General features: G+C 32.2%; 1 protein-coding gene across 1 annotated transcript; it reads left to right on the top strand.

Annotated features, from left to right (window-relative positions):
* Positions 1-5,816: 5,816 nt before the first annotated feature.
* LOC129801594 (uncharacterized) lies at positions 5,817-11,382 on the top strand. Its single transcript, XM_055846820.1, has 3 exons — positions 5,817-6,678; positions 10,423-10,639; positions 10,698-11,382. The coding sequence occupies exons 1-3, from the start codon at positions 5,878-5,880 to the stop codon at positions 10,883-10,885; spliced, it is 1,206 nt and encodes a 401-aa protein (XP_055702795.1). The 5' UTR covers positions 5,817-5,877; the 3' UTR covers positions 10,886-11,382.
* The last annotated feature ends 3,026 nt before the right edge of the window (positions 11,383-14,408 follow it).

Genomic DNA, 14,408 nt, shown 5'->3' with positions numbered 1-14,408 from the left:
TGTGCCTGTCTTTTTATGGGGTACATCCAACAGGTAGCACGTACAATACATAAACGGAAGAATGGAATTTGGAAACGAAAATCACAAAATTTATTATGTAGGATGGAATCTTTCATGCATTCATATTTTAATACTCCGTTCAATGAGTATGTGTGACCGTTTAGTGCTCGACCCCTTACTAAAATACTTTTAGTGTAATCGACAAAAAAAACTTTTTATCAATTATTTTTATTCCGACCAAATAACCTAATAAAATTCACATAGTATTGAACGACTCGTTTGAAAAATAATATGAAACGTCTTATAAAACAATGTACTGTAGATACAAAGTTTTAGGCCTGATCAAAGTTGGATTACACCTCGAACAACAGAAGCTGAGGTTATAAAGAATTTTTGCTTAAATTGAGTTATAATAACTCTTTAAGGACATCCCTGTTAACGGATTGTAGAAAAAAATTATTTCACTATTATATGGATTTATTAAACTAAGTAAATCAGAGGTCTGCAAGAAACCGTTGAAACCGAATTAACGTCAAAATAAGTTTGTTATAGTAGCGTTTTGACCATTTGACGTACATGTTTCATTTGACGTTAATTCGGTTTCAACGGTTTCTTGCACACCTCTGAAGTAAATATACTGATGTTTTTTCTAGGTTAATCCAATTGTAACCGCTTTTTAATTTTGAAAATTCTTATAAAAGACCTATCGCCGAATTAAGGAAAATGTATTGCTCTATTACAGGGTATCCTACGTATTGGTGACATAAATTTGTTGTATATGCGCAGGTGATAAATGCGAAACATTTTCGGTGCCGATTTCAAAAATATATCCATTAAAAAAATTAATGTGAGAATAACAAAGGACTGAGTTGCCACAAATTTCTCAATAACTTATTATAATCCAAAAATTATACGCAAAAAACCCTTACATTGTAAAAGAAAGTTTCGGTTTTTCATCAAAATGAAGCATTTGAATGAAATCGCTTGCATACACAGAGAAAATCTTTGAAGTATCCTGTTTCAATGTGGTATTAATTTTAAAATACCCTAACTATGCCAAATTTTACTCAAAAAATAAGTTAAACTTGGAATAATTTTAAAGTATTATTTAAGAAATATTTGGATCGTTTTTAAAACTTTTTTCAGCCATAAATTTTTCAAATTATTTTTTTTTTTAATGAGAAAATCGTATTGATTCTAGGACTTCGAGGGTATTTTTGATACAGTAGGTACTGACGGTACTTAGACTAAGTGAATTAAGGAGCTGAACTCTTTTCTGATGCGTCAAGGGGTGTAATCTTTTTAGGACAGGAATTCTAGAGTATTTTTTATACTGCAGAATTACATTTATTCAGAAACAAAGGAAAAAATTAGTTATTATTAAGCTTAGGATCGTACAAAGCATGGGCGCTTTCCCCTATAGGTTAGAAAAAAAGAAATGTTTTTTTTAAGTTTGCATGGAATAAAGATTACAATAAAGGTTCTAAAATTTACCATGTCAAAAGTAATATAGGCGTATTAGGCGTATTTAAAAAATGATGTTGCTAATTGGCTCATAATGGTAGGTAAAAGTGTCTGATTATGTGTTCTAATCGTGTTATTTCACTAATCTTAATGTCAATTGTCCCGGAACTCCCTATATTTTGAATCAAAATAAATTAAATAAATTTTTACTGATGTTTTCAGAATAATTCGAAAAAAAACGTCATTATTATCAAAAGTTCTCGTGACAGTAGATGGATTGATTAAACAATGTAAAATTAAAATGCTTTCATTTTTAACAAATAAAATTTACTTCAATTCTTGAAAGTATTACTATTTACTATTTATATATTTTTTCCTGTGAAAAAGTTTCACGATTTTAGGCTCATTTAAAGTTTTGTAGTAAAGTTCCATTTAATTCTAGAGGATTAGTTCAATTGCCAAAGGTCTCAAATTTCTAAACTAACAAGCAATTGTTGTAATATGTAATTCTATTAATGCAGCACATCAATACAGCATTCAGCTAAATATCTCAGACTTCATTGCTTTTATTGTAGTTGAGACAAGCAAGTGTTTTCGTGGCTTTGGAGAAGACCCAAAAAAAACACAAGAGACGAGCAGAGAAGCAGATAATACATTGAAACATGCTGTATAAGATTCTTTTTATGTAGGATTATTAACAAATCACATCATGGTCTGAGGTTTTAATTATATATATTTGTTTCTCTAATTGACTTCCAAGAGACATTTACTTTAAACAAGAATGTCAGAGAGACCGAGACTAAAAAAGAAAACCTACAAATTCCATTTAAAAGCATTGCAGATTGAAGTAAGAACACCATTTCAACATGTGAGACATTTAAATTGGAAGGACACGGTTGATGGAATTAAATGGTCAAAGGAAGTCTCGTTCTAGCTGAGATTGTGCGCCAAAGTGACGATAGAGTCTGAGATTAATTTCATTGATATTTTCCAAGTGAGGGAATATCGTGTGCTTTAGAAGATCTTCAAGTCTTGGAAACATTCCACTGAGTCAAAATCGACATTTAACAGTTGATGGTGTAAACGAGTCTTTCAATTTTCACGACACCAAACACCGAAAATTTCTTCTCAATCGTTCACAACCGGTTTCATCTCTTCGTGTCGAAGGCAAATCTGTATAACCTGATAAATAAAAAGACAATCTTGAATGCTCCAACTTCAACTCCCTCCAAATAAGAAGGGAATCTTCTTTGGTATCTCAATGGTAGGTATATAGAAGCATTTGTGCACGAAAGTCTGGCAACCAGAAGAAAATGAATCAAGTCTTAGGGTCTCGAATGAACTTCTATTGTCGTCTGGTGTGAATGAAAAAATTGCGTGACTCTCGCAAGCATATCAGACCACAATCAGCTTCTTGAAACTCCCATAACCGTCACAATTAGCTTGGGAGAATATTAATTCCAGAAGTGAATTAAATGACACAAAAGAAATATTTTCATGTTAAAGAAATTCTGCAATTGAATTTAATTAATTTCACTCGATATTTCAGGAAAATCTTTTTACTTTTCACTGACACTGATGATACTTATAAAGCGAAACACTGTGCGATTTAAAAGTCAAATTCTAAAGGTGCTAGTATGCTTAACTTCCTCTACATTATTTCTAGAGGAACGTTTGGACTTTGAAATAAATATAATTTTAGGCCTTCATTTGTTACAGTTAACTGAAGTTGGTATTTTCCAATTTAAAATTTCAAAAAAAGTTGAACTGTTTAATAAAAAATGCCACATTATATTAAAGACAAATCACTAGAATAGCGTGTTTTTTGTTAGAATTTCAAGACCTCTTTTAACTGGGCTAAACGTTTAGTCTAGAAAGCCGCATAATACGCATTTATCATAACTGCAAAACCATTAAGAACCTGAAGAACTGCCTCTGGGTTAGAGCTTGAACTCAATATAAAAATTAAGGATAATTATTATTAGTCCCACAAAAAATTTTGTTTGAAAAACCTACAACACTTTTCTTTTTGAGTTTTACAACGTTTTCACTTGTCGTAGGTCCTTCGTAGGGTCGAAGGTATAGCTATTGACACTACTCGTATTTTAAAAATATTGACACTCTACCCAAGAAGCAAAATAGCTGCCTCATAGAACCAAGTATTAGGCAAGTCGTTTAGTGCACTTTTAAAAGACTTAGAGTGAGAATTTTCTGTTGAAATTCCTATAGAAGCCCTTAAGATCCTTAAGAGTGCGCCACTTTAATTACAATAATCTCAGTGATAGAAGAGCGTTATAAGGAAATAAAAAGATTTTTGGTTCTATATTGCCTTACTTAGGGTAATCTACAAGACTATATTAAGAAAAAATTGCTTCTTGGGTAGGGGAAAGTGGTCTGCCTTTGAATGCGGCAGCCTTTGAATATTGTAATTTTTTCACTTTTCTTTAAAGCATAAATTCTTTTCTATTAACTATTAGATAGCTATTCATAATCCTCACAAGTCATCAAAAAATGCAGACCCTAGCTCTTATTTTCTAGGTGCTAGGGCAAAAAAACGAATCTGAGCTCTAAACTGTAATTTTGATGTTCCACAATTCATGTGTTTTTTCATAATTAAAATAATTTTTCGAACAAATCTTCTATTGTGAGTCATAGAAGGTTATTCTTGGATGGTATTTCTCCAAATACATTTTGATTCAGATGAGACAAATTTTGTGAGTGATAAAAGTTTTCAAATATTGCTCTGCGGCAGCCTTTGAATCTTAATGTTGTGTGCCTTTGAATCCTCTCTTTCCATGCATTGAAACATCTGACAGCTTCCTGTCCGGGAGCAGAATAGAACTCCTACTTTGGTCTGACGAATGTCATACAAATACTTATAAAATGCTATCTTGGTCCGGCCGAGATGTTTCAAACCGACAATTGTCAACTTCAATGGCGTTTTATTACAAATTTTCAAGTGAAAAACAGTGCTTCAGAAAAATGTAAAAAATGTTGTTGTATAATGACTTTTGACTACAGTGGTGGTTTTATTGAGTGCATTAGGGTTCATGCTAATCAATTATGGGCCGTTTAATGTTACAGCCCTAATATTCTCAGTGAAAAATTAAGATTCAAAGGCTGCCCAAACACATTCAAAGGCAGACCATGCAGGCTGCCTTTGAATATATCGACATAATATTTTTAAGTTCCTCACCAGGAAAATCTGAGGACTTGCGAGTCCTGAATGGGGTAAGCATAGCAGCTTAATGAACAAGAGAATATTTTGGTGTAGTGAAAAGTAAAACTAATGTTGTAGTTTACTCTGAAAAAAATCTCAAATTTTGAACATCATTTTTCGTTCAAAGGCAGACCACTTTCCCCTATTCTGTATAATTTGGTATACGAAATTTGAACACTTATACTTATAGGAAAAGGTACATAGATTACTGAAAAATATTACATTATTTACATTTTAGATGAAAACAATTTTTGATGAAAACTTCTAACAAATGTTCCTTGCCTAACTCATATTCTTTTTACAGAAACAATTGAAAATTAACAATTGGGATTTAAACATCGTTCAATAGTTAGACTTGTAGTTGCTTAAAGCAAATTCTAGACAGTTTTGGAAATCTTCGAAAATGATCAAATAAAACTAGATCATTTTACTGTAGATGAGATCAAATTTCTGAAACAAGTGCAAATTTTGAATTAAAATCAAAATATTTAGAATTTTGATAAACAGAGAGATATGGGTGGAATATAAACAGAATGGTCCTCTCTAATTGTGCCCAAGAACTTGATTTTATCGGTTGCCTGGAGCCGATATAATTCAATTTAAGAACTTAATTTAATTTAATTCAATGTATAATAGGTAACGTTGTTAAGAATCCGCCTAAAATAATACAAAAGAACAAGAATCAATCTATTTGTCTCGCCATTCTTCACGTCTATAAAGCATTTAAATATTGTAAATAAATTTATTGATATATGAATTTATTAGTAAATTTACTTGCACTATTTATTTATCTTGATATACAACATACATTGTCTTGATTTTTTTTAAACAATTCAAGTGCACGTTGCGTTGGTCAAACAAATATGAAATCTTGTATATGTTTGCGATCGAAGAACGACAACCTCGGTATTTTATCGCAATCAAAAGACATTGTGTGCAAAAATAACATTCGAAAGTCGCTTATTTTACACAAAAAAAAACAAACATTATAGAAAGAGATATACCTATCGCAATGTCGATTGAAGTTGATAGATAAGCATAATCGGAATAATTACAAGTGGCATAGATACTGAGGGAAGCCAAAAGCTGTGATAAGAAATTCATAAAATAGGTACTGGATGTTATCAGTGCTGGAAATATTCTTGAGCAAGTCAGTAGCGAATTTATCGGAGGTGCGTGAATTAGACCAAAAAATGTTCATTCCCACCTGGTTGAACAAAAGCTTCTTCGAAGAAGCCTTGAGAGTACACGAAAAGGATGAGAGCTTAAAAGTGCTGGATGTTGATGTCAAGAGTATATTGGATAAGAGTGAACCCACAACAAGTGCTATTTTTTCAGCAAATGTATCCTACAATTTGTCTACCAGCACAAATGAGTGCTCTATCAAATTGATTATAAAGACTCCAGCTACCTCAGAAGTATCCAGCAGCAATCTGGATCCTCTATTCAGCACAGAAGTGGAAATGTACACAAAAACACTTCCAGCTATTGGGAAATTTCTTTTATGTTCACTGGATGAGAGAGTTTTCTTTCCCAATTTAATCTATCACTCCAAGAGTCCGAACTATGTCTTGGTGTTCGATGACATCACCGATAAGGGTTTCGCCAAAGAGAGCAAGCAGCTCAATTTTGAAAATTCCAAGCTAGTTTTCTCCAAATTGGCCAAATTTCACGCTTGCTCAATGCTCCTGGAACGAAGGACAAACGAAGTCTCCGATTACAAGCAAGGGCTATTTCGGGTTCGACCTGATGGAGTTGAACATATGCTGAACTCCATCAGTAAGCTTATCGATGAGATCACCACCTGGCCAAATCATGAGACTTACGTGGAAAAATTTCAGAACATCCACAAAAATTTTCACCGGAAAATCCGGCATCTCTACAGCGTTAATCCACCCACACATGGCTACAATGTTCTCAATCATGGGGACTTTCACTTTAGAAACATGATGTTCAAGACGGATAAACAGGGGACAGCCTATGACTTCATGCTAGTGAGTGTTATCAATTGATATAGAATGAGGTATTTTCGATAAGATTTGCACTAGACTAACGGCGTTATCACACTTGCACATTAAAATTTTAATGTGATTCACATTAATTGTCGCTTGTGAGCGTCCAAATATGTTATTTGTGTCTTTGAGTCACTTAATATTTGGGGTTTTTCTATTTATTAATAAAAAAGTGGACTTGGCCTGCAAAAATAAGTTTAAATTTACCTAAGTCATAAATATTTTTCACATTAAAAAATTAAAGAGAAAATCGCATTAATTTTTCGCATTAATGCTATAAATCAATTTATATAAAATTTTGCGGGCCAAGTCTACCTTTTTATCAACAAATAGATCAAATTTTGAATATAAAATGATTAAAACACACAAATTACACATTTGGACTCTCACAAGCAACAATTAATGTGAATCATATTAAAATTTTTAATGTGCAAGTGTGATAACACAGTAAAGACCGTTTGATCATCATAAAATACACAATATTATGGAAAAGATTGTATAATTTCTTATATTCAAAATATTGAAAAATATCGAAATATTTGATATTATGGCACCGGCAGATCTGGGAAATTTCATGAAGTCAAACTCACATCCTTTTTTCAAAAGTTTTCTCGCTCTTTTTTCCTCTTTTGAAAATTGCACCAAATTAAATTTTGGAGGTAGACCTAAGCAAATCTTTTGAGAAAGAATGGGATGCAAATTTTGATTGCCGGATTGAGTACCGGAGGCATTGAAACCAACTTTGCAGTGCTAAAATTCAGCTTTTATATTTTTACTTTCTTCAGCATAAATATTTTTTAGAGCTTTTGTAAAAAAGGATGCATTGGGTCACTTTCGCCGATACTGTTTAAATGCCACTTTTTGTTCCTAATCCATATTTTATGAATAATTTACGTTAATAGGGTTGTACTATAACGTTTTCCTGGTCATATGTGTCCGATTTGCATGATCACTTCTAGTATTTTTTCATTTATAACCCCAATAAACACAGTTTTAAACAAAAAAAAATCTACACATGTAGAGAAAATGAATAAAAATGGATTTTGCTTTACACTGGTAAAAATAAAAGGGTCACCGATGATCCTTTGAAAGGGTCACTGTTTTGACACCTATTTAACTCTGGAATAAACGAAGAAAAACAATGAAAAAGTCATCTTTGGTGTTCGCTCAGATGAGAGAAATATGATAGGAGTAATAAATTTACGATAAAATGTAATCTATTGTGATAAATGTGCAATGAAATTTCAAAAGATTCAAGTGAACCTTTCAAAGGGTCAAATATGATCCATTTTTGTCGAAAAGGGTCAATTTGACCCTTTTATTTTTACCAGTGTACAAAGTGGATGCTAAACACGGATTGATTGATTGATTGATTAATTCATTTATTGTACTTCGGCCGTAAAGCCATTTTGTACAAATACAATACGATTCCATCTTCATCTAACCCCTAATCTATTTGAGAACGTTGCCCTAACTGAGGTCTGGCGAGAAGTCAGCAGTCTGCTAAACATAGAGTAGGCCATCAGTGACTAGACTACACAAATGTTCCATTCTACCATAAAATTAAGAAAAATGAGAAATTATCCCAAGTTCATCACTAATAAAAAACTGAATTTGGTCAAAAATTAATTTTTTGCTAGATTTACAAAGTTGCTTAACCTACAAAATCGATTAAAACTGTTAGCCTAATTGAAGATCAGTTTCACAAAATACCGATAAGTCATAAAAACATAATATTTGTCAAGTAAATCTTGTAATTCGTCAAAAAAAGAACCGAGTTTTCATCCTATTATTCAACATCAATCTGTTGACATATTTTCGTTTTCATATAGTTATTACTGCATTATTGGACAATAATTAAGCGTTCCTATGTCCCTGGCGGCCGTTTTTAATGTAAAATGTTAAGATTAAGTTAATACAAATGAATATGATTATTAAACCTTATAAAGGTTTCGACTTCTTTCTAAGGCTTTTAGGTCGAATAGTCTACGGCTTATTGATCTGTTCTGAAACTGTTGCTCACTTAAATTACCGGTTTATATCGATTTTATAGATTAGGCTACTGTGTAGAAATCTCGCTGAATGTGAATTTGACCAAATTAAGCTTGTTTTCAGTAGTAAGGTCAATTGCCCAATTTGTTAATTTCAAATGAGGATGGAGCATAGATGTGTTGTCTAATCATAATCACTGTTTATATTGACTACAACCGTGTTTGGTAGTCATTTTGTAAAATAAAATACATTTTATATTCATTTGTTCTATATGAGAAAAAGAGCATAATTTTAAAGGTGTTCTAATTCAAATTCTCCTTATGTTCAAATACAAATTTAACTCATCTATATTACCAGGATCTTTTCTTTAATTGAACCTCTTGTGCACAGCAAAGCTTTTTTCAAAAAGGCTTCCGAAAATCAGATCCCAATGATTAAATTTTTCAAAAGCCAGAAAATATAATTAAAATGTTGTACTTTTATTTAACGGCATAAATTAAATATTTTTTCTTATATTGAAAAGAAAATTTAGAGAGAATATGCTGTATTTTTTTATTTTAGTCTTCGTGATCCACATAACCCCTTAAAGGAATTAAATGTCTTTTGATGTTTAGTACGGGCTTCAAGTCTAAGGCTTAGCCATATGGCTTAACTTCTCTTATTTCTTATCAATCTAGATTTTTTGGTAAAATATGACTTAGGATTGAATATTATGGGTATAAATCATCTGGTTAATTCTCAAAAATCAATAAAATTGGTTACTATTTTGAAATTTTACTCTTTCGGGAACTAGGCTAAACCCCAGGTCTGAAGCCGGCATAATAGTCAAAAAGTATTTTTTTCATGTTTATGTAATATGTAAATAATAACTTATCCAGTTCAATAAAATCTTCCATCTCAATATGGGACTAAAAAATTAAGTACTCCGGAATTGAAATTTTTTTAAAATATTAATAAGTTTTGTGAGGTTTAAACGATTTTGTACTTCTTATTTGTGAATTAATTGTGTTTCAATTATTTGTATTGTTGAATAACCACAATTTCAAAATATTTATTCTATCTATTCTTAAAAATTGCAAAAATCACAATACTTGCAACTGATTCAGTACGCAGATTACATTTTACTGAATGGGTAATAAAATAAATATCTCTACGTTGAATAATCTGCCCTGAATATACTATCTTAGCTTCTCAAGCAAACTCACTTAACAAAAAAAAAAAAAACAAACACTGCAATTTAAATGAATGAAGTTGATTTTTTATGATTAAAGCGACTCAGTTCATTCTTATCACTTTTATCTTTTATCACATTTGTTTTAATAAATGATTCAGAATCTAGCTTACTCTCATACAAATCTCTTTATTTGAGTTATACTATTATTATTTAAATTTTTATGTGACAAATAATTGAAATTGTAAAAATAGAAAAATGAGCAATAAATTCCGGTAAGCTTAAATGAAATAGCCGCTCAAGTATGCTAAAAGAAAGATAAAGCAAAATTATCAAAACTGTCTTAGGATTGATCCAATGCTAAATACCTTAATCTTGAAACCACTAGATAAATTATTACAATTATTACTTCGATAATTATTGCAATTGTTTTGAAATTATTGAGAATAAGATATTCCAAAGAGTTTCATTTTGATTAGATAAGAAGAAATATCCAAAAATTGAAAGTGCCCTACCCTTCCCTATTAAGCTGATTTTGGATTTTTCTTGGGCTTTCCTTCTAGGTAGACTACCAGGTATGCATTTGGGGATCGCCTGCCCTCGATGTTATCTATGCGCTGTACATGGTAGCTTCGAAGGACACCTTGGAAAAACACCGTGAGGACTTGCTTTCACACTATTACGACGAATTTGTGAATGCTCACACAACTCTTGGAATCCGAGAGAAACCTCCCTCGAGGCTGGATTTCAACACTGAGCTTGTCCGCCATGGATTTTTGGGTATGTTTTTGAAGTTTTCTATGGAATTTGAAGATTAATCAGTCTTTTTGTTTTATAGAAATGATCATTGCTGTATGCTTCATGCCCTACGTTCATGTGGATTTTTCTAAGATCACCATTGATGAATTAATGGCCAATGGAGAAGCTTCCAGGGATGTTCGGAAAGAAATTTACGGACATCCTGAATATAAGAAGGCTATTCAGGAATTATTGCCAAAATATTTGGAAAAAGGATTTCTAGATTAAAGACAACACTTGTTGCAAAATTCGATATATTTATCAGCGGAAGTTTTAATTATATTCATAAATGTTCAATACAGTTTTCTTTAGTTAGAATATTTAAATTTTGAATCCTTTTGTGACATTTTATTAGGTTTAATAACAATAAAACAGCATATTTAGGAAAATGGTGTATTGCAAAAAGTTTTATGCAAGGCCGGGAATTGTGCAATTGAATTTTTTATTGACTTGAAAATGAAATTACATTAAGTAAAAAGATATACAATAGATACGTTATTATAAGATAAAAGATTAGAAAGTATTCAAATTAATAACAAACCTACACAAATATGTACTATAAAATGTTTTATAGCCGCTCTACATACTAGAAAAATTTATGTCCATATTGAAGAGTTTTTCATACACGATCGTAGGGAATTTGCTTTAATATGGACATAAATTTCTCTAGTGTGTAGAGGCCATTACTCTCATTATTGAGTTAATAAACTAGTCGTCTTGAAGAATCGAATTTATTACTGAATTAACCCATTCCTTACCATGGTTTTATACATCATACGCAAATTGAGTGATTTTAGATTATTTATTCCAGGGAAATTAATATTCGAATTTATGTCGGGAATGGATTTTTAGTTACTTTAGTCCTTCAATTACTTGGAAAAAATAGCCCGACAGAGATGGGAATACATTTTGTTGTTCTTTTCTCGCTTTGCGTGAAGTCATGCAAAAATTTTACTCAAAATGGCGGACGGAAAATTCGACATCTCGTCGAATTTGTTAAAATTGACCTTCATCCTCTTTCCTGATTTGAATTCTGGTTGCCAATGTGTTTTCTTGGATAGTTACTCTATCTAAATCAATAGAGTTTGTAATAAATTAATGTACAGAATTTAAATTCAGTGACCGTTAAGACGCGTGTTTGAGGGCGGCTCCCCGCGCCCCCATAATGGATAAAATTTTTTTCTTTTCAAAAAATTCATCTATTAATCTGTAGGAAACTAATCCCAAAATTCGAACATTCTATCTCAAGTATTTCTGGTACATTGACTGAATGGGTTAATCTATATTTCATCACGTTAAGGCCCAAGACTAAAGTAGATTTTTCAGAACATTTACCCTGCAAAATCTAGCGTTAGAGTCAAGAAGGGGAGGGAGTGAGGCACCTTTAAATTGGAGTACCTTTGAAATTGGTCCTTTTCTCCTTTTTTAAATGAAACTGAATAACATTACTATGATAAAATTTAGCTCAAGAAACCAATTGCGAAGCTAAATTGCATCATGATATGGCTGAATTTCATTTAAAAAAAAGGTGAAAGAAGCCAAATAGCCCAATTTCACGCAATTTAAAAATGCCCCACTTCCTCCTAAAGAAAATATGCAAAGAACTTCTAATCCATGGTCCTTACTACTCAGTGTATGATAGTTTGAGCTGATCCTTATTGACAAATTTTATGGAGCTGTGTCTCTTTGTAGCTTTAAATTTAGACTGATTTTCCGGATTTTCCCTTTTTTCAAAGTGACTTTCAGTATAACAATTTCAAAATTGTGGAGAACGTACGGCCTATTCGACACATGTCAACTCAGTTGGCGACCTTAAGCCTTGAAGGACAATTGGATCACCGCTGACCCAAAAATTATATATTTCCTACGGCCTTCTAAAGTTATGTTTTGCTCTAATAAAATGCCAGAAAATTTGATTTTATTTGTGAGACTCTTGTCCTTAAAAGGTTGATTCACTAGTCCTAATTTTATACAGTAGAGTCTCGCTATAAGCCATCGCTCTATATAGTCCACAATTTATCGACCGTTGATTTCAAAACACTGATTTTAAGTTAGGATATGTTTTTTAGTATGCGAAATTCATAATAATTTTAATATTTTTGTCAAACTTTATTAAGTAGTTGTGATAATTGTGATCCACAATGAAGAGAGCAAAGACAAGTATACCACAATCGCAAAGAAAGTGGAAGCCGTCGAGCAATTTCAATACTAAAAATCGTTGATAATTTTAAAAAATTACATGGACTATAGTGCGACCCAAGTGTCAAATTTGAAACCAAATATGGACTATAGCGAGACTCTACTGTATTATTTTGACACTCCCAACTCCTACTAGCGTTATAGGTGCTGAAGGATTACTTTGAGCCTCTTAACTGTCCTCAGTCTTCAGTGAGTGGGCATTAGTCTCCGTGGATGGTTTACTTTTACTCTTATGAAGTGAAAGGGGTGGCAAAGCGTCCGAAGTTTTGCGAGCTGCTCGAACTCCCGAGAAAGAGCCCTGCCTTATATACCTATTTTTCTGGTATATATCACAATTTTTCTGGTGCATATAAAATTATTGTCGAATTAAATTTGTCTATAAATCACCACAAAACCATCTTGAAGTTGAAAATTGTTCATGAAGAGGGTTTCAAAAAATCATTATGATCAGCGCACAATAACTTTTATTTGTAAACATATTTTCAAAATTTTCCATGAGTATGAGCGAGATGATTAGATCTAGATCTCACTCACTCTCATTGAAATGTCAAAAACATGTCAAAAACATTACTAAACAAAAGTTATTGTGCGTTGAGCATTAACCTTTTAATTAATAAATTTCTCAAAACTGGTGAAAATTAGGCTTTTGATAAGGCTTTTCTAAGGATAAGGACGAAATATTCAGCTGAATTACCTCCAAAACATATCCAAAAATGAAGGAAATCGTCAGGGAAATTTTTTGCAAAATTAGAAAAACCTAATTTTTTACCTATTTTTGGGGGATGGGAAGCGCATGAAAGGGGAGGGGGAAAACTAAAGTGATTACTTTCGAGATAATGTCATTTGAGGGGGGTCACCGAAGACAGGAAGTTGATATTTCTTACCGTTTGAATTTTATATAGGTCAAAAGACTGAAAAAGTGCGAAAAACAGTATTTTCAAAATTAATCTATTTCCGTTCCTTTTCCGATCCATCACCGATTGTGACCGATGCAGTCGGGTTCAGAATAATTAAAAGATCTTTCAAAAATCTCCAAATTTATCCAAATTCGTTAAAAATTATGCCCTCCAGGGTAGTTGACCTTTGATTTTGAATAATTCAAGATGGCGATTTTTCCGGTAATAGGTGTCAAGGACGAAATGTTCAGCTGGATTACCTCCGAAACATATCCAAAAATGAACGAAATCGTCAGGGCTAATTTTTTGCAAAGTAAAAAATCCATGTTTTTGGAGGGGTTAGAAGGGGTGGGTGGTAATTTGGGTAAGTTAGTTCGATAGAGAAAGTTGACTTGTAGGGGGGTCACCGAAGACCGGAAGTCAATATCTCTTACCGTTTGGCAGTTAGGATGGTGAAAAGTTGAAAAAAGTCGATTGTGGAAAATGCTCTCCCTTGGAGTTCGAGCAATTAAAATGGGTGGCACGGGATAGCGCATCTTCAGTTCTCTAATTTCCCTCTATTAAAATTTAATTTTATTTAAGTGAGCTCCATCAAGGCTTCCAATTGAGATTTTTTTAAAAACGCAAATAAAAAAATTATTTTAAATTTCAATTTT

Source organism: Phlebotomus papatasi, chromosome 1 (genome assembly GCF_024763615.1).
Source record: "Phlebotomus papatasi isolate M1 chromosome 1, Ppap_2.1, whole genome shotgun sequence".
NCBI classification, from domain to species: domain Eukaryota; kingdom Metazoa; phylum Arthropoda; class Insecta; order Diptera; family Psychodidae; genus Phlebotomus; species Phlebotomus papatasi.
This window is presented reverse-complemented; position numbering and strand designations above follow the sequence as displayed.

Excerpts from the sequence above, each read along its gene's own strand:
- LOC129801594 (XM_055846820.1), top strand. The coding sequence starts at position 5,878 with ATGTTCATTCCCACCTGGTTGAACAAAAGCTTCTTCGAAGAAGCCTTG. Across the intron at positions 6,679-10,422 it reads CAGCCTATGACTTCATGCTA|GTAGACTACCAGGTATGCAT; the intron begins GTGAGTGTTATC and ends CTTTCCTTCTAG. Across the intron at positions 10,640-10,697 it reads TGTCCGCCATGGATTTTTGG|AAATGATCATTGCTGTATGC; the intron begins GTATGTTTTTGA and ends TTTGTTTTATAG.